The sequence below is a fragment of the Natator depressus genome, chromosome 8 (assembly GCF_965152275.1).
Source record: "Natator depressus isolate rNatDep1 chromosome 8, rNatDep2.hap1, whole genome shotgun sequence".
NCBI lineage: Eukaryota > Metazoa > Chordata > Testudines > Cheloniidae > Natator > Natator depressus.
The window spans coordinates 16,202,173-16,221,112 of NC_134241.1; the positions used below are offsets into that span (position 1 = coordinate 16,202,173).

General features: G+C 43.7%; 1 protein-coding gene across 2 annotated transcripts in view; it reads left to right on the forward strand.

Annotated features, from left to right (window-relative positions):
• The first annotated feature begins 1,573 nt into the window (after positions 1-1,573).
• ARHGAP26 (Rho GTPase activating protein 26) overlaps positions 1,574-18,940 on the forward strand; it is a 309,239-nt gene continuing 291,872 nt past the window's right edge. Inside the window, exon 1 of one of the 2 annotated variants that reach the window (XM_074960515.1) lies at positions 1,574-2,406. In XM_074960515.1, coding sequence (XP_074816616.1) covers positions 2,253-2,406 — 154 coding nt within the window. In that variant the 5' untranslated portion in view covers positions 1,574-2,252. The remainder of the gene's footprint in view (positions 2,407-18,940) is intronic. The other variant, XM_074960514.1, reaches the window with a different exon arrangement.

The following is an 18,940-nucleotide window of genomic DNA, read 5'->3' on the forward strand; positions in this document are numbered from 1 at the left end:
CCACAGCTGACCCACTAAATTACACGTTTTTCTTGAAAATTACACTTACTAAAAAAGTACAACAGTTTATTACAGTCTTGGATCAGAGGCAATGCTAGCCTACTGGGGGCCCTAAGTAGGAATATTTTGGCTCCCCCTTACCCCCAGGTAAAGTTACTAATTGCATTATTTCCACAAACCAAAAAACATACCAACACTATATATACTAATACACTTGTTAAAAAGTCCACATTAAATAAGATGAACAGTATTTTGGGGGTAATACTAAATTGGGGCCCCTTTGAGCTGCTTGGAGCCCTGATCAACTGAAGTCTGCTTATGCTTAGTACCACCACTGCTTGGACTTAAATGCTAAAGTGTCATATTGTAAGGGATCATGTATGTGGCAGCCATGTTTAAAAAATATGAGTATTGTCATCTCAGCTGCAGAATCAGAACAAAAAAATTGTATGTTGTATTACAGAGATAGGCCTGGTATAATGGTCTGAGCAAATCATCCTCAGCTCTGGCTTTCCCAGTGCATTGAATCTTCTACATGAGTCACTATTAGACTATACATTCTTTGGATAAGGGCTTCTCTGTGTGCATTATACAGCCCCAAGCACATTGCCATCTTTAAATAAATACAAAGAAAAACAGGATTTAAAAATCCACATGCTGTGTATGTTTTAGTACTTTGGGGCTCCATTGTACTAGACATAGTAATAGATATTTCATGCCCTGAAGTGTTTACAATTAGAGCTAGTCAAAATGTATTGTTTGAAACATTTTTCGATGAAAAATGATTTTTTCATCAGAAGAGAAATTTCTACTTTTGATGTGTTTTCAACAAAATTTTTCAAGTATTCAAAGAAAAAACATTTTTCTGTTTTCAGCTTAAAATAAACCAAACACGCTTTTTGGGTTGAAGTTTTATTGGCAAAACCTCAAAAACCTTTGAAGAAAAAATTAAACAAAACTTACAAAAAGATTATTTTCACTGCAATATGTCACAGGAACAAACAGAAACTATCCCAACCAGCACTCCTTGCAATACAGATAACCCTGACACATGAAGGGAGGGGAAATCGAGGCAGAGAGGAGTGAAATGATTGGCCAAAGGTCACATAATAGCCTACTGGCAGAGGTGGGAACAGACCCCAGGTCTCCTGCCTTCCAGTGCCCCATGTAAGCCCATGCAGGGTTGGTGTGTAGAAAGTTTTTGTACAGCACTGTCAAGGAAAGTCCTCTTCTCCTGACAGGGAAAGTTTAGTCGTGTTAAGAGGGAGAGGAATCCCACCAGAGGCTAGGAAGTGCCCACCCCCCCAAATTCCTGCACTGTTTTTGTTGGGTCTCCTCTGGTCCCGCATGAGGTTGTAGCAACAGGTTTCAGAGGAATGTCCTTGAGTAACCCCTGTTCTTGTCCCAGCACCTCTCCCATGCCTTCTGCGATCTCGGTAGCAACAGTATTCCTTTAAGAGGCGGTGGGGGTTCCTTCTCCTCCTTCATGCGACTTGACACAGGCCTGGCCACGCCCCCCTCGCCTGTTCTATCATCGCTGGGGCATCCCTCCTCCCTCTCCCCTGCCTGCCCCCAGCAGCTCTTGCGCCGATTGGCTCCGGCGGCGCAAGAGGAGGCCTCGCGTTCGAAGAAAAAAGATACCCGGACGTTCCGATGGGAAGCGCGTTCGGAAAAATGATACACAACGTTCCAACGGGGAAGGGAAGCGTCCCGATTGGTCCCGGATGCCATCAGGGCTGGCTGGGCTGACCAGCAGCTGCTGCCGAGTGAGGCCGCTGGGCTCCTTGCTTCTCGCCCAGCCTGGGGAACTTTAGGTAGCAAGCAGCATTGAATGGGCTGGGAGACAGCGGCGGAGGCACCCTTGGGTTTGCAGCGTGTGTGGAAGTTCTCGCCATGAGCAATCCCCAGGCAGCGGCAACTGCTGCTACTGCAGCACGAGCCCCCTCCTCTTTGCTGCTCCTGTTCCCACCCCCTGGCATCTGAGGCGGATCCCAGTGCAGACCCTGAGCCTCATTAACTCCTCTGACCTGCTTATTATTTTTAATTTAATTGATTCCCCTCCCTCTAAGGTGCCTGGAAATCTGTGACCAATTGGGAGGAGAGGCGTGCTCGTCTGTGGATAAAGTTTCGTTTTCTTTTCGAATAGACTAAGAACATATACTTGTATTTTTTTTTATTTGGTTGCACTCGTGGGAATTCCTTCTTTAAGTTTTTTTTTTTAAAGGGTTATTGGCGGGGTGTGTGAGGAAACCATGGGACTACCTGCTTTGGAATTTAGTGACTGCTGCTTGGACAGCCCCCAGTTCCGAGAGAGGCTGAAATCTCATGAAGCTGAGCTGGACAAGACCAACAAATTCATCAAGGAGCTGATCAAAGATGGGAAGTCGCTCATTGCAGCACTCAAGAGTAAGTGACAGCGTGTCAGAAGCCTGAAGGGCAGGGAGAAGGAATGATGGTGGCTTAAACCTGATAAGGAATCCCGAATCGCATGTATCTGACCCAGTGCCACCCGGGTTACCTTTGCATGGTGGAATAACAGGGCGGCACTGGCTGACAGATACGAGCATCTGGAAAGGGTATTGGATGTAGAAGCAGGAAGCTGTGGGGAAAAATAGGAGCTAAGTATTCTTGTATGATCGCTTTCATACTAATGCCTTATTGTTTTTCAACAGTTGTACTATAGCTTAATTAGTAACAGATGTGTCTCTGGGCAGTCTTGGTTGGGGTGTGGTGCACAGGTGTTGGGGGAAGATAAGGAACTCCGAATGAGAATGTCTTGGGGGTGTCTTCCAAAATGCAGTCCTGCAGGCAAGCTGTAAATTATCTGGCTTTCACCTTTTGGTATGTAAATAAAAATGGGTTGGTCTTTAATGACTTTTCCCTTCTCCTTCTGAAAGTCCTAGGATATTTCTACTGGGAAAGGCCACGTGAAAGCAGCTTCTCGGAAAGGGGAGGGGTTATGGTTTTTGTAGGTGCATTATTTACCTAGTTATTTAAAAGGTAGCAGCACTTGTCTTTCCTTACTGCTTTAGCTCTTAGCAGAGCTGTCTCTCTTCTGTTTGAAATTCTTTATTCAATTTCTTGTAATAGAGTGGGAGAGGGGATGGGAGGACAATTGCCTCCTCTCCAGAAGATGTTGCCAGTTGAATAATCAGGAAAGTAAACGCACAAACAATGATGAATATCCCTTTTTTGGTTCTAAATTCTGTCCCTCAAGAAGAAAAAAATCCAACCCTTGTGGTGGTAGAATTGTATAGTCTACTCCTCTCTGATAAAGTGAATCTGTAATATAGCTTCGAAATCCCCATGACTCTACATTTTTAGGCTAAATGCCACTTGGTCATGGTTCATAAATACTAGCAATGTTTAACTCCTCTCAGTGTGGATGTTGTACCTTATCTGCAGCATTGCTCCTCATGACTTGAAGTGTGGCTTAAGTATATGACTGCAGTAAAAGACAGTTCACTAGATACAGAGCTTCTCTCAAAGCTGATCATTAGGTTGTCATTGTTTCTAAACTAAAATGGAAGAGCTGTACACTACTGTGTGTCCTTTTCCTGTTTTCTCTTAGAAAGTAGCTAATCGTGGAATACATTTGTGAGCAGTTCTTATTAATGGTAATGCAGGCATTCTTAGCAAAGGTTTCAGAGTTCCATAGGGCATGCAAACACACAGGGAAACCCTGTAATACACGTTTGAAAAGCTGAGTGATGAATCTGTTGCCTGCCATAAGGAAAAGTGTTGGCACCTGCTTTTGAATTCTAAATCTGCATGAATATTACTTTTAAAAAATACATGTTGTTATATGGTGAAGTGTGGATTCAGTAATGAAATCCATCTCTTGAAAGAGACTGGTAACAACACCTGCTGCCTTGCATTATGCAGTCAGCTGTTCATACACATGTTTTTGTACAATTACTGATTTATCTCACACTTGACCTATCATAGAATCATAGAATATCAGGGTTGGAAGGGACTTCAGGAGGTCATCTAGTCCAACCCCCCGCCCCTGCTCAAAGCAGGACCAATCCCCAATTTTTGCCCCAGATCCCTAAATGGCCCCCATAAGGATTGAACTCACAGCCCTGGGTTTAGAGGGCCAATGCTCAAACCACTGAGCTATCCCTCACCCCTGAAGACTGGCCTGTCCCAGCACTGGGTCCTATTCCTTCCTCTGCCCTAAGCAGTTTGTGGAAACTGAAGTGGTGATTTTTGTAATAGGGATACAATTTCTTGTAAAATTAGGTTGTAGGTTAAGACTATTAACTTATCCTAGCATTTATTTTTTATTTTGTAAGTGGACAGAATCGAGATTAACTTTCTCCAGCATTGAAAACACAGGGTGTCCCAGTTACAATATAAATATTGTAGGGATAGTGTTTTACATATCCTAGCTTCCCCACCCTGCTCTATCATATATTTCAAGCTTAGATTTGCTTGTGTAGTTGGGACCCAACGGGTGTAATTGTGTTATTGAATCATGTTACAGCCCTGATTAATATAGGTGTGACATGGTTAGATTTTTATCTACCCGGGTAGGAGTAAATCATGTTAAATATGGTCTTGGAGGTGCTATATTCTTAATGTAATCTCCCCTATACAGATTCCTTTTCACTGTAGAGAGGCCCTAAATTGTGGATATTTCCTCTGTCTAATGTCTCTAGTGCTCTCTCTTGTAACTTAAATGTACTCTATTTTTGATTTATTTTTAAAATTTGATTATTTTTTTTTTTAAACAAAAGGGAGAGGGTGGGAGGAGAGAGACTAAACCTTTCTCATCCATCCTCCATGGCTGTGGTTCCTGCAGAACAAATTCATTTGCAACAGCATCATGATGCTGCCATGTTCTCACATCTGGACACTACAGCATGGTATTTTGTATGCCTCAAGAGTTATTTTGGGATTCTAAAACACAGATAGGGTTACCCACTGAAAATCAGGACAGGTGACATTCCTATCCAGGGCTCCTGCATTCTGGTTTGTCATTGGAGGGTTCCTCATAAATGCTGAGTGCAGCTGTTGGGTTTTATTTGTACTCTTTTCCCCCTCAGGTCAAATTCTGAGCCTACAGGTGTTTAGGTCCTTTACACTTGTAATCTCACCACAGAGGTTCTGTGTTTCAGGATTCCCCTTTGAACTTCTTTACACTTTGGGTGACTGGCTGTCAAAGAATAAGCATTCACAAATTTGCTCGTATGCAGACCTGATGTATTACAGCAGCATGTTTAATTCTGTGGCATCATAAGAGACCCTTTTCCTGCTGAGTATCAGCATGTTGTTTGGGGGTAAGCCATCTACAAGTGGTGTGTTTTTGAAGCCAACATATCTCTTTCCAGTACAGTAGTGGAACATACATTTGAAATTTCTCTGGATTAATCAAAGTCTAGTTCTAGTGAATTCCTTTTTAAGGAAAGACTGATCTAGGAATGCTTTCTGTCTTCTTGCCAGGATCAGGCTTTATGACAAATATTTTTATGCTACCCTGAATTAATGTGACTTGCATTTCTTTAGTGGCATCTGTGTATGTGGTAAGACGCTGCAGTTGCCCTCGTGTGTTCTTAGCTATTAATTCTTGGATATATGGAAAGTGACACAGATTTCAAGACAGCTAGGATGATTCCGGTCCAGCAGCGACAAGGATGAGTTACAACGTTGCCTGGTGATAGGAAGACTTTGGAACTTTATATAAATTGTGGTGGAAGAAAGTGTATTGGTTTCTTCGAAGGAAAGAACGGTTTATGACTCAGTTTTTTTTTCCTATCGTCATTTCAATAAACATCTTTGATGAAATCCTGGCCCTGAATAAGATGGTGGCAAAAACTCCAAGTGACTTCAGTGGGAAAGTCGAGGGGAGTCTTTGCATTGACTTTGCTGGGCCTTGAATCAGGCCCATATGAGTAACGGCTATTAACAGCATCATGCTAGCAGGTATATTGTGTGAGAGGGAATGGGTTAGAATGGACTGCATTGAATTTCTCTTAGCTTGTTGCGGTAATAAGCCATTTTCCGACAGGATAGACAACTGACTTCTCTGAGCAATCCTGTTCTGAACTTGCCTGAGTAATGATCAGCTTGATCTGTTACTGAAGTGAAAACTTTAGGAGTAATAGAACTATTGTGTTGGCCTTTTGGCTAAAATCAAGTGTGCTGTGTAATAACTGAAATGAACTCTACTGGGGGAGGAGAAGGAAGGGAGGGTGTCACATACTGTATTTTCAGAGGGACAGATTGGGTACTTCAATAAGTGTCTTTCTGTCTCGCAAAAAGAAAAGGAGGACTAGTGGCACCTTAGAGACTAACCAATTTATTTGAGCATAAGCTTTCGTGAGCTACCGCTCACTTCATCAGATGCATCTGATGAAGTGAGCTGTAGCTCACGAAAGCTTATGCTCAAATAAATTGGTTAGTCTCTAAGGTGCCACTAGTCCTCCTTTTCTTTTTGCGAATACAGACTAACAGGGTTGCTACTCTGAAACCTTTCTGTCTCTAATTGCTATGATGCAATCAGTGCTTACAGTACTGTGGTCTGTAGAATTTCTTTTTCTTTATGTTGGTGTTCTAGGAAGGTAGATCTGTATTCTGATCTGTTACTCCTGGGTGTACCTGAGAGATGCATTCTTTGCCCCACTAATCTAAATTACAATATGGACCATACTCTTCAGCCATAATACATAGAGGGTATGAACATTGTTGTGGTGCAGTTCTTAAAATAGCTTAATGGACGTTCAGTGAAAAGTTTTGGAAGAAATGATTTGTTCGGAGGAATATGAACTGAAAGTTAAGTAATCTCCTGTGAAAAGAGGGATATAAGGGATGTGAGAGCTGGTTAACACGCACACTATCTTCCTCTTCTAAAAGCAGACTCATTCTGTGTGGGTATGTCTACAGTGCAAAGAAAAACCCCCAGCAGCGAATCCAAGAGCCCCGGTCGATAGCACTGTAGATGTACCATCTTGGGCTGGAGACTGGGCTCTGATAGCTGGCAAGGGAGGAGGGTCTTGGACCCCAGGCTCCAACCTGGGAATGTCTGCGCTGCAATTTTTTTAGTCCTGCGGCCAGAGCCCTGCGAGCCCGAGTCAAGTGACCTGGGCTCTGAGACTCTCTGTGCCACGGGTTTTTCTTTGCAGTGTAGATGTCCCTTGTGTTTTCTTAAACGAACATATGAGTATAAAGCAGCGTAATCGGCTTAAAACATGTAGCCCATGTGAATACACATCATAGATTCATAGATACTAAGGTCAGAAGGGACCATTATGATCATCTAGTCCGACGTCCTGCACAACGCAGGCCACAGAATCTCGCCCACCCACTCCTGCGAAAAACCTCTCACCTGTGTCTGAGCTATTGAAGTCCTCAAATCGTGGTTAAAAGAGAGAGTTTGTTAATATCTTCCTGATTTGTTTTAATATGCAGTTAGGATTCATTTCTTTGTTCTATATGTCTGTCTGTCTGTCTGACCATTTTAATTCTCTATTTTCAGCAAATAAGGGTTCCAGTCTTGGGATGGGTCTGTTAAGTGTGTGTGTGAGTGTGTCTGTTTTTGAAGAAAAAAAAAACAAAAAAAACCCCCAAAACAACAAAAAAAACCACCCCACCCTATTGCAATAAATGAGTTCCTTTTTATAAGTTTTCTTGCGAATCTGCAAAAAAGTGTTGGTTCATCTGATACTGGTCTGGAGATTGCTAATATCCAGTAATGCTAAGTAACTTCCTAAACATTCTATTTAGGACATTTTTATATTGGCTTTTTAATAACAATGTCAAACTCTACTGCATTAATGAGACTGCAGTGCTTTACACTTACTGTGGCACTTAAAGGTGATTTTGTGCCGTGTGTATGGAACCTAGAAGAATGGTCCATGATTAGAGCTTGTAGGCGCTATGGAAAAACCAATAATAGTGATATGACTTTCTATTCCTAATAGTCTAGGAGGGTTAAAGTCTGAGCATTTACCCCTAAATTGTATTTGTATGTCTTTTTAAAAGGTGATATCATTCAGAAAATGGCCCTGATTCTGTGGCCCTTTCTCATGTGTAATTGCATTAAAGGTAGAATTAAGGGCTAGTCTACACTGGCAATGCTAAAGTGCTGCCGTGGCAGTGCTTTAACGTGGCTTGTGTAGTCACGGCTGAGCGCTGGGAGAGAGCTCTCCCAGCACTCTTTTTTTTTTTTTTTTTTTTTAAACCCCACGAGAGGCGCAGTTCCCAGTGCCGGTGCACTGTCTACGCTGGTGCTTTACAGCACTGAAACTTGCTGCGCTCAGGGGGGTGTTTTTTCACACCTCTGAGTGAGAAAGTTGCAGCGCTGTTAAGTGCCAGTGTAGACAAGCACTAAAACTTCTTCCATGAGGAAGTGTGACAGAGTCAGACCTGTTGGAGAGTGCATGTGAATCCTGTTTGTCTTGTGAATGCCATGCAAAGTAACAACCCCTTTATATTAGGTGAATATTTTTGTACTGAAACATCAGTTTGTTTTTCTCTGTATGGACCTTTTCAAGAATAGAATTTCAGGTTTATTTTATTTTATATTTTTTTAAATGGGTTGGGAAAGTTTTTAAAAGGAAAAGTCAAGAACAGAAGGAGGTGGTGGTGTTCATGGGGGAAACGTCATCTCATAGTGACAGAATATTGAGATGTATGAATTCCCCAAAAGCACCTTCTGTAAAACACTTTCACTGGAATGCTTCCAAATACAGATCAAGTGCACCACAGAACCCCCTGATTAGAGGCAAACGGTTTAGTGCACTAGAGGCAAGGTGATTCTGAATTGGGTCACAATTAAAAATGCATTTCACACAACTATGGTGCAGGACTAGACTAATCGGAGGTATTGCAGCAGGCTTGTTTGCAAAAAGTTTTAAAGAGTAGCAGCTCCAGAATGTGTATTTTCTTCCTTGCTTGTATTCTTCTCTGCCTGTCCCAAACATTGGCTGTCAAAATGGCTTAAAGTAAGTTAGATCCTGCTCTGTTACACTGATGTAAATCTGTAGTAAATCCATTGATTCCAGTGGAATTACACTGGTGTGACAGAGAACAGAATTTGGCCCTTTTAACTTCTTCCTCTGAACATCTCCACTTTGTTCTTCAATGTGGAAAGCCCAATGATGTCAGAAAGAACTGGTGCCCTGCATCTTGCAGGATTGGTCCCACTGAGACCACTCAGTTGTTTTGTCCACAACTGTTCACTAAATCATTGGGGAGGAATCCTGAGGTGTCTGGCAGAACCGTTGGGGTGGCCTGGGGTAGAACTTGCCGAAGTCTGTATCTGGATATAACTATTGATGTTAGTGTCTGACTCTCATAATCAACAAACTCACTCTTTATTTGCAAAGAAAAGTGAAGTAGGAGGATGATTAGGACCTAACTGTTTTTTATATCTTAAGGTAGTAAATTTCCTTTTGGCTTGTTAAGCACTCAGTTGTAAGGCCTACAGAAAAGTCTCTGCATAGCATCAATCATGATGTGCCACCACACAGGCTTGGAGAGACATAATAGTCTAGTCTCCTGTGGGTCTCATTTCTGTTGTTGGGTTTAGTATGCTGGTGTTGGTGGCCAGTAATATACAGGAGGTCAGTCTAGATGATCGAGTGGTTCCTTCTGGCCTTAAAACTGACTCTATGGTGGTTTTGTTTTCCCTTCCGTTACCTGCTGCTGCAATGAGTGTGTGAGGAGCTGTGAAACAAATTTGGATGAGAACGGCAACCAACCTGATCAATTTGGGAAAAATCTACTAAGCTAGTAAAAGGAGTGGATGTGGGGGTTAAGTACAAGATCTTTTAGTGCAAGTGATGTAGTAAAACTAGCTATTTAAATATCTGCTTGAGAGTATCATCTTTACATTCTTTCCCTTTCTGTTGGCTGTTTCATATCTTCTTCACTTCAGTTTAGACACAGGATATGTGTGAAGGGTTGGCTCTTTTGATGGTGATAAATGACCAGGGTTGAGTATCTATGCAGTGTTTTGTTGTAGTCTCCTAATTTCTGCCCCCCTCACCTGCAGTCCAATGAGATTAGAAGTGTGGAAGATTTTTGCCAGCATTGCTTGAACAGATGTGACTGATTGGCCTGTATGACTGAAAAGGTTAAGCCCCAAGTACAGAGGGGTATATTCCTTGCAAATTTATGACTCGTATATAGGCCACAAGGTAGCCCTTGGCAAGAACTGTTTTCTACTCCAGGTTTGCTCAGCAAGTCTCATTACACATCCAGCTGCTTAAAATCAGCAGTGTTAAGCATTGTATCTGTCTATCTAATCAGGAAAGATTATTTAAATGGGTATAATTAAGTTTTCTCACTTGCCATAAATCCAGATTGTTTTTGTTTTTAAACAAAAATTTATCTTATGGATTCTGTGATCAGCTTTCCTGGGGTTGCACTATTTTCACCATGTTGTTTAAAAGCACAGAAGGACACTAGTGTTTGAATGCATGTGGCTTAAAAATAAAACTTAGCTTTTGCGGAAGACTAAGCTCATTAAAAATCCTGCAGTGTGTGGGGCCCATTTCTGTAGTAAGGATTTTCTTATATTTTGGCTTTCCTTTTTTTAAGTAAGGGAGGATCTGACTGTCTTTCCACTGTCTCCATTTATTTCTTCCTGATAGGTTCAGTGGCCTGGTTTTCATCAAAATATGTCCCTCTCTGCGACACCATGCATAAATTATTCAGAAAGTCTTGCAAATGCTAAGATCGAAAGTGATGTTAATAATGAACTGTAAAGGGTGGAAACGGTGGGCTCTTGTGGAGGTGATGCAGGTTACACGGCAAAGCTGTGTGGTGATTGCAGGCACCAGGAATAGCTGATCTTCAACCCCCTGTTCCCCTTTGTGCCTTCTCTGGCTGAGTCTGAAACGTGGTGGCGGGATTAGGAAGCTCAGGTCATGGCCAGGATCACTTCCCTTGAGCCTAGTATTCCCTTAAATGTTGGTGTTACAACCTTCCATGGGGGGGGGAGGGTGTAGGAAGAGTTTAATTTTGGCTCTAAGACAGTGGCTAATTTATTTTTTTTATTTGGTGGAGGGGAAATTGCTGGATTTGTCAGGTTAGAGCTAGTTCTCCAAGAAAAAGTGAAGAAACTTTGAGCAGATGTAGCTGGGAAGCACAACACTAGAAACAAGGAGATGTGGGTTTTAGTCCTACCTCTGCCAGAGGTTCTTGAGAGACCTTGGGCAGGGCAGGGCAGGTCAGATCATATCTGTCTGCCTCGGTTTTTCTCTGTAAATGTGGGGCTGCAGCCCAAAGAGGCTGAGGCTTGATTCATAGAGGTTTATAAAGCACTTTAAGACGGAAGGCGCTACTGAAGTGCACAATGTTTGTTTGAGCCCATATCTCCTGCCCTTGCAACACTAAGGTGCAGTAGGAGGAGTTGGGGTGGGGTGGGTGTTGGGGAATTATTCAGAACAGGTTTTTTTAATGTGATGTATTACACATATTGGCTGCAGTAGGTGATAAACCAGAATCCAAACGGGATTTCTTCTATGAAGTGTAGTGGTAGCCATCTTGGCCCCAGGATATTTGAGAGACAAGATGAATCTCTCTCAAGTCCTTCTAAACAGTTGTCTTCAATAATAATAATAATAATTAATAATAAAAAAATCCAGTCCCATGGAGAGGTACCGAACAGCTACTGGGAACCCTCAGAGCTTTCTAAGGCTCCCCCTGCCATGGAGAATATAAGGAAGCCTCGTCTTTTGCAAAGGAAGCTGCTTTACCCCACATATTTCGGGTCAAAAGGGGAAGAATGACTCTGTGTGTGAACACATCTGCTCTCGAGCTGCATTTGTATTTAGCTTAGTGAAATGGCAGCAGATCCCCCAGTAACAGCATGATGTGTTTTTTTTTTTTTTTTTTTTTTTTTTAAAGCAGGATACAATTTTTGACCGCTCAAGCTTCTTGCATGTTTACCTAAGGGCTAGGTGCTATAGCAGCATCCAAGAGACTCTTCATACTTCTGTTTTTTGCTCCTTTCTGACTTCACTATGTGTTTTGTTCTGGCTCACTGGATGCTCCCTGATCACTTGCATGCTATGTCTAATGCTTTCTTGTCCACATGCAGGTTTTTGCCTAATTTGGTACACTACAGAAGTTTGGGGTTTACTCTCGCTGCGGTAGCGCTTACAGCCCAGCCTGGGTGTCCTTTTTCGTAGTGCTGAGTGCTGTCTCTAGGCCACCATGCTAGCCCGCTCCCTTGATCGCTAGCACATTAAATGTCAGCAGGTAAACGCTGCTGCAGGGTACACAGTGTGTATATGTGTCCATAGACTGGTGAGTGACGCAACGGCTGTTTTGCAAGCAGCATTGTTACCTGCTGTTAGCAGGTGAACTGCTGTGAAATTTTAGTCTTCACCTCCGCGACTGGGGCTTGAGTTCCACGTCTAGTCTCGTTTCATCTGGGGTGATGCTTGAGTGGAGTTCTTTGGAGACTGTCGCCTCGTTTATACTAGCACTTTACAGTACTGCAACTTTCTTGCTCGGGGTGTGAAACTCCCCCCCCCCCCCCCCCCGAGCGATGCAAGTTTTAGCGCTGCAAAGTGGCAGTGTAGACAGTGCACCAGCGCTGGCAGCCATGTTCCCAGTGCTGATAGCTACTCCTCTCATGGGGGTGGTGTGTTGTTTTTTGTTTTTGTTTTGTTTACAGCGCTGGGGGAGAGCGCTCTCCCAGCGCTGGGGCTGCGACTCCACAGCCACTTTTTAAGCACTGCCATGGCAGCGCTTTAACATTGCTAGTGAAGACATGCCCTGAGGTTCATGCCCTAAAGCATCAAGCATAAATCTACATAGCTGGGAACAACTCTGAACCTGTTGCTGTGGCCCAGAGTTAGCCTTGGAATTTTAACTCCTCCTGTCCTGCAGGGTGAATTCTAGTGAATAAAACTGAATTCTGACTGCCTTCCTGGAAGAAAGGTAAGTTTTAAGTTTCCCCTGCTTGAAAAGAGAAAATGAATCTACTTCCCTTCAGGAGAGGCTGGAAATCAATGTGAGAACAGCAGGAGGCTTGTTAATTACCAGGTCTAGTGCAGTGCAAAGAGGATAGTAAATCGCTTTACCCCACTTACCTCTCTGTTTTGCCCATTGTGGGAGCTGTCCCATTTATTTCAACTTTTATCATCATTATTATTCCCTCTGTTACTAGATCTAAACTGGGTTATTCCCCTCTTCCCATTTTCTGCTGCTGAAAGAATAGTGGGGTGCTAGAGTAGCTAGTCAGCCGCTGTTGGAGTTCTACACTGGGATTTTTCAAAGGTGCCTAAGGGAATTAGGTGCCCAAGACCCACTTCTCAGCATATGTGCAATATGCCTCAGGTGGCACGTGACCGGGATTCATCACCAAATTTGGTTGGCTTGTTGGATCATTAGCTTCCTCGGCTTGGTCTGGGTACTGACTGGGAGTGTGACGTGAATGCTGATCCATGCCCCCCAAGATCCACTGAAATCTAATGGCAGTTGGGCACCTAACCCTCACACTCCTTGAAAATCCCAGACTTAAGCACCATGGGTAGCATTTTCAAAAGTTAAGACACTGAGGTGCTTTTGGAAACTTAACACCATGTTGCCTAATCCTGCTCAGAGCGACTCTGAAATGCCAGTGCGGCTTGGAGCCTTGGCCATGCCAGAGCTCCTGCTGTTGTTCCCCCAGTGGAGCTGACCCAGGCGCACTAGGCGCAATGTGGAATTTTAGTGGCAAAACTCCTTGTGTAGCCAAGGCCTCATTCTCTCCTGTGACTAACAAGCATGGATTCCAAGAATCAGACAGGCTATGGTGTGCTCGCTGCGTGGAAGAAGGTGAGGACGCGTGGTATGGATTTTAACTAGGCTGCAACTTGTATTAGTTAAATTACTTCCAAGGTTCCCATCAGAGAACAGCCCCATGCAGTCACTCACACCCATTGATCACTTGCCAATTCTTGGGAGCTTCCACCATTGGGGGAGCCAGTCATCACACTAGGAGGGTCTCTGGGTGCCTCCACTCACCTGCTAACCTCCCTTCCCCTTTTGGGGGTTGAGGCAAGAGGGGACCTTGACCGCCATCAAGTGCATTGGCGGGGCACTCCCTCCTCCTCCTCCCCTTCCCCCCCCCCCCGCCCCCAGTTTGAATTTTTCCCCAGGGGTTTAGACACAATGCCCTCATCTCGTAAGGAGATGCCCTCGGGATGCCCACTATGTTATCTTTTTGGAACTGGAGCCTAACTCACCAAGTTCTTGCATTGAGCACCTGCCAAAAGTTGCGACAAATAAACACACTCATTTAAGTGCAGACTGTGTGTCCTGGGATGGGGAGAGTTCCAGCCCTCTGGTTGCCTAAAACCCAGCTCCTAGGTTTTGCTGCAAGGAAGGTGAAAAAAACCAACCAACACTGGCTGATCTGATGGTATGGGTTGACTGCTGGAAACTAGCAAACAGGAAGTGGTTCTGAGCACATGGCTGTTATCATGGTTCCAAATCCTGAGACTGCAAGCCTGCCCTGGAAGTTCTGTTGGGCTGGAAATGTCGCAGGGCCTATCATATCCTTTTGCTTTCTCCCATTGTGGGAGCCACCAGAGCACATCCCTTGCTGGGCTCGGGGCCCTCAACTCAGGACTGTGTGAAGACAAGCACTTGAATCTCTTTGATGCTGCAGTGGCTCCTGGCTGCAGGGAAACATTATCTTCTAGTTCCTATTCATCTGGGTTGAAACCAATAGAGGATATGTTGCTGCTTATGCTGAATCGTAGCTGTTACATTTCCCTTTGGGTGAGGGGGTAAGCGGTTTCCAAAGAGGTAAAAAGGTGCCTGCCAATATGGTTATTTAGCTGGTCCTGCTGAAGTTGTTCTTGCTGGGAAACCAGGACACAATAATGTTGGTTGGCTTGTCCATACTTTCTTCTCCTTCACTAGGAACTTGTAGGAAACCATACCTTGGGTCCATGCTGGTGCTGAACCGGAGTACAGACCCTTTGTTTCCATTTGTCTTGCTCTTGTTATGGGTCTGGGAGCAGGTATGTACCCTCTGCATGAGATCTGTGATATTGGCATACCTCTTCCTCCCTCTTGTCTACAACTTCTGGGGCAATAGTGCTGATCACTCTCCAAACAGGCTTCATTAGAGGTCTGTCTAAAGAAATCCAGTTGCCTTCCAGTCTTTAAACAGAGTGCATGCTTTTAATTAGTCTTCTGGCAGGGCACTCTGCTTGAGCGCTTGTAAACTTTGGGCTGGTGTGGAACAGATGCTCTTCAGCTGAAATCCCCATAGGTATGTGGAGTTGCCTGGTGGCAGCCTGTAGGCCTGACCCTGTTGCATACAAGCACATACAGTTAATTGAAATCAGGACAGCAGCTGTTCTTGCACCCATCTGTCCCAGTATGAGGTGTAATACTTCTCTTTAGTGGCCTAGAACTGTGGGGACTGAGATAATCACTGGGAAATGAACCCCTGTTTTGACCACTACTTTGCCTTGTATGTGTCTCCTTTTCTCTTTCAGGCTTTTCAGGAAGCAGGTGTCTTGGGTATTCAAGGATTATCTTCATTCTGCCTGCCCTGTTTGTAACATTCTTGTGGTACCTTGCCCTGGGTCAGCAGGAGCTCTGGAGTGTTGGCACTGTTGTAGCAGGAGAGGTGTGATCGTGCATATGAAGGGCGTCTGTTTCTATATTTCACTCGACAGAGAAGAAAACTATGCCAAGAATGGGCCATAATGAGAAGAGAGCAGTTAGCCTGACCTGCTCAAATGTGCTGTGCAGGACTCACTCCGGGTTCAGCATTCCCAATGGGGCCTGGAAACCTCTGCAGAGTCTCTTCTGTAAACTGCAAGCAGGATGTGAGACTCCGAGAGTTCCTGGCCCTTGTGATTAGAAACGAGCTGATTGGGCTCTTGAGAGCAGTGACTATTTTAAATGACCTTTTAGACAGGCATCTTACGATTTTCTCCCTCCTGCCTCCTCCCCATTTTTGGTCTGTCCCTCACCTCCTGATCAGTTCTGTACAGCTACAGGAGTTAACCAGCTTTCGTCCCCTGACTAATCTTGGGCTGTCTCCCCCCTGCCCCCGTGCAGTTCAGTTGTTTTTCTATGCCACCCAAATAGCAGCTGATCCTTCTAGTGTGAGTGACCTCCCAAGGCGATAGGTGGGCAGGCATACCTGAACAGAAGACTGCTTATCTGCTGCTTCAGGCAGAGACATGACTCCACACCTGAAACAAATCCACTTTCACAGCTGTGCTCAGAAGAAATGAAGCCTGTCATTTTGCGACTCTTTTGCTAATGCTTACTTAAATGCAGAGTGCTTGACTTATGTGTTACGTTCTTTTCTCTCCCACTCCACCCCCCCCCCGATCAAATATCACAAGATTGAGGTTCATTTTTAAATTGCTCCTTTCCCACCACCACAGCTAAGCTTTTATCCAATCAAAGATGTCCATGACTTAAAAAAATCACCTGCAGGGTTGCAGCATTAATCACAGCTAGTGCATGAGAATCAAAGTGAAACTGGCTAGAAATTAAAGTGAAGTATGCTGGTCTCTTTCCATTGTTCAAGTTGAGTAATTTTTCCACAGATTTAGTAATCAGTTAGTAGTAGTAAGAAAGAAAAGGAGTACTTGTGGCACCTTAGAGACTAACCAATTTATTTGAGCATGAGCTTTCGTGAGCTACAGCTCACTTCATCGATGAAGTGAGCTGTAGCTCACGAAAGCTCATGCTCAAATAAATTGGTTAGTCTCTAAGGTGCCACAAGTACTCCTTTTTCTTTTTGCGAATACAGACTAACACGGCTGTTACTCTGAAAGTAGTAAGAAAATGTCTCAATGTCTAACTTTCAACCGGACAAGTCTCTAAGAATATGGTTTCTTTATTACTATACAGTATTTGTTTAAAATGAAATGTGGTGATCTGTTTCGTTTGGTGTCCCCGTCCCCCCTAATTTCTTTTCGTATTCTCCTGTCTCCAAGAAATCAGATATAGTGTTGCCTTACTGATCACCCTATAATAGACAATGATTATTTGACTGACAAAATTAATTTTTTTGAGAGTTTGTGTGTAGTATTTCCCTTCCTTCCTTCCCCTTAATTGGTGGTGGTATGCCTTTTTAAAGTATTCCATTTTAAAGTATTCCGTTGGTTAAGGGAAGAACTACATTTAAGAAACTGCAGTGCTTCACTGAAGATGCTATTAGGTTAACAGGAGAGCTTCTCCCATTGGCGTGGTTAATCTACCTCTGCGAGAGGAGGTAGCTATATCAATGGGAGAAGCTTGCCTGTCTACACCGTGGGCTAGGTTGGTGTAACTGCGTCGCTCAGGGGGGTGGATTTTTCACACCTCTGAACAACGTAGTTATACTGATGTATGTTTATAGTGTAGACCTGGCCTAAGTCAGGAAGTGAAGTGAGAACAGGTAGTTAGTGTTTTGACACTGACCAAGGCTTCCCTCCCTGTTTGTTGGGGTCTTATGGGGAATGATGATAACATTGTTGTTGGTTTTTATTTTTTTTTTTTTTTCCAGCCCAGGAATGACTCTTATCTTATCTTACCTGAAGAAGAGCCCTGTATGACTTGAAAACTTCTCTCTCACCAGCAGAAGTTGGTCCAATAAAAGATACTACCTCATCTATTAGGAATTCTTTCTCTCTAAAACCCCTTTCAATTAACTTAGCTTGAAGCAGGGTTCTCTTTCTAAATAGAATCTGAGGTAACTGAGGTCCAGCCAAGAGGAGCCTTTGATTAAGGGATTTGGCTGCTGAATGTCTTTTCAGGGCTAGTTTATAGAGTTGCACATCATCTCTGATTGCGCCAAGTAGCCCACTGTCCACACAGCACTAACAGCAACCACCCCCCCAAAGTAAACAGGTTTTCAGTCTGGACATCTCACCATCACCTGTGCAGCAGGTGGAGGTGAGCATGGAAAATTCTGTGGAAATGACTCTAAAACCCCAGAGCTCCAGATGAAGCGGTATCTGTGCAATACGCGAGTGAGCCACAGATTGCTGAAACTAGGTGCTGAATGTTTTACTGATCTTCCTTCCTCCTGGAATTTGAGAAGGCACCCAGGCTCTGGGGAGTAGTGAAGGAGTTGAACAGGTCAAGTAAAAAGTGATAGTTTTAAAACCACAGGTGCTTTCTGGTAAAAATCAAATGGTGAAATATATTCCAGGCTGTCATATACCCATGTCTCTGCCAGGCGCTAGCAAGTGACACTGGTACCAAAAGAGCCTGCCTGATTTCAAGGCAGGAGATGGAAGGAAGCCAAGCATAAAATGTAAACTAATGGAAAACCTCAAGTACTTTAGAGGAAAGAGTTAAAATAATATCTGTTCAGCTGCAGAGCCCCCTTTGTCCAAAGAAACGCTTTTGTTTCTCAAGACTTCTAGAGTCAGGTGCATCCAGCTCTTGTTAGTCTCTCATATGGCTCTCCTGCAGTGCAGGACAGTATTATTAATAGCATGCCTGACAGCTAAGGATTTACAAACACTTCAGAGTAAAACGTGTTTGCCGCCTATTGGAAGTGTTGCCTAAGAGTCCTGTCACTGGAAGTGGTGATAGAGAGAAAAATATCCAAGCCCCTCCCTCTCACTTACATTCTTATACATTTGACTGCATTTGCAGAGAGCCAGTTTTGCTGTATAACCCACTAATCACTCAACAGCTTCTTCTGTTGTGGCTCTTCATACCACAATACATAAAACCACAAATGTTGGTGGGAGTGGGAAGACTTGTGGGCAGATCTGAAAAGACTTAGTTTTTTAAAAAAATCTTTAACTTTCAAATTGCTCTTCCTTCTTACCTCTCCATGAGAGGAGGTAAGCACTATAACCTCTTCACAGAAGCACAGATTAAGGATCTGACTTTCAAATCACTGCCTCTGTTCTTTCAGGAGCAAAGATTGGTGGTTAGATGTCTGTACTCCTGGCTAGAAGATGTGCTGCCACTCGATGTGAGATAAGGGAAGAGAGAGAGAGTGGTGTGCTTTCCAAAG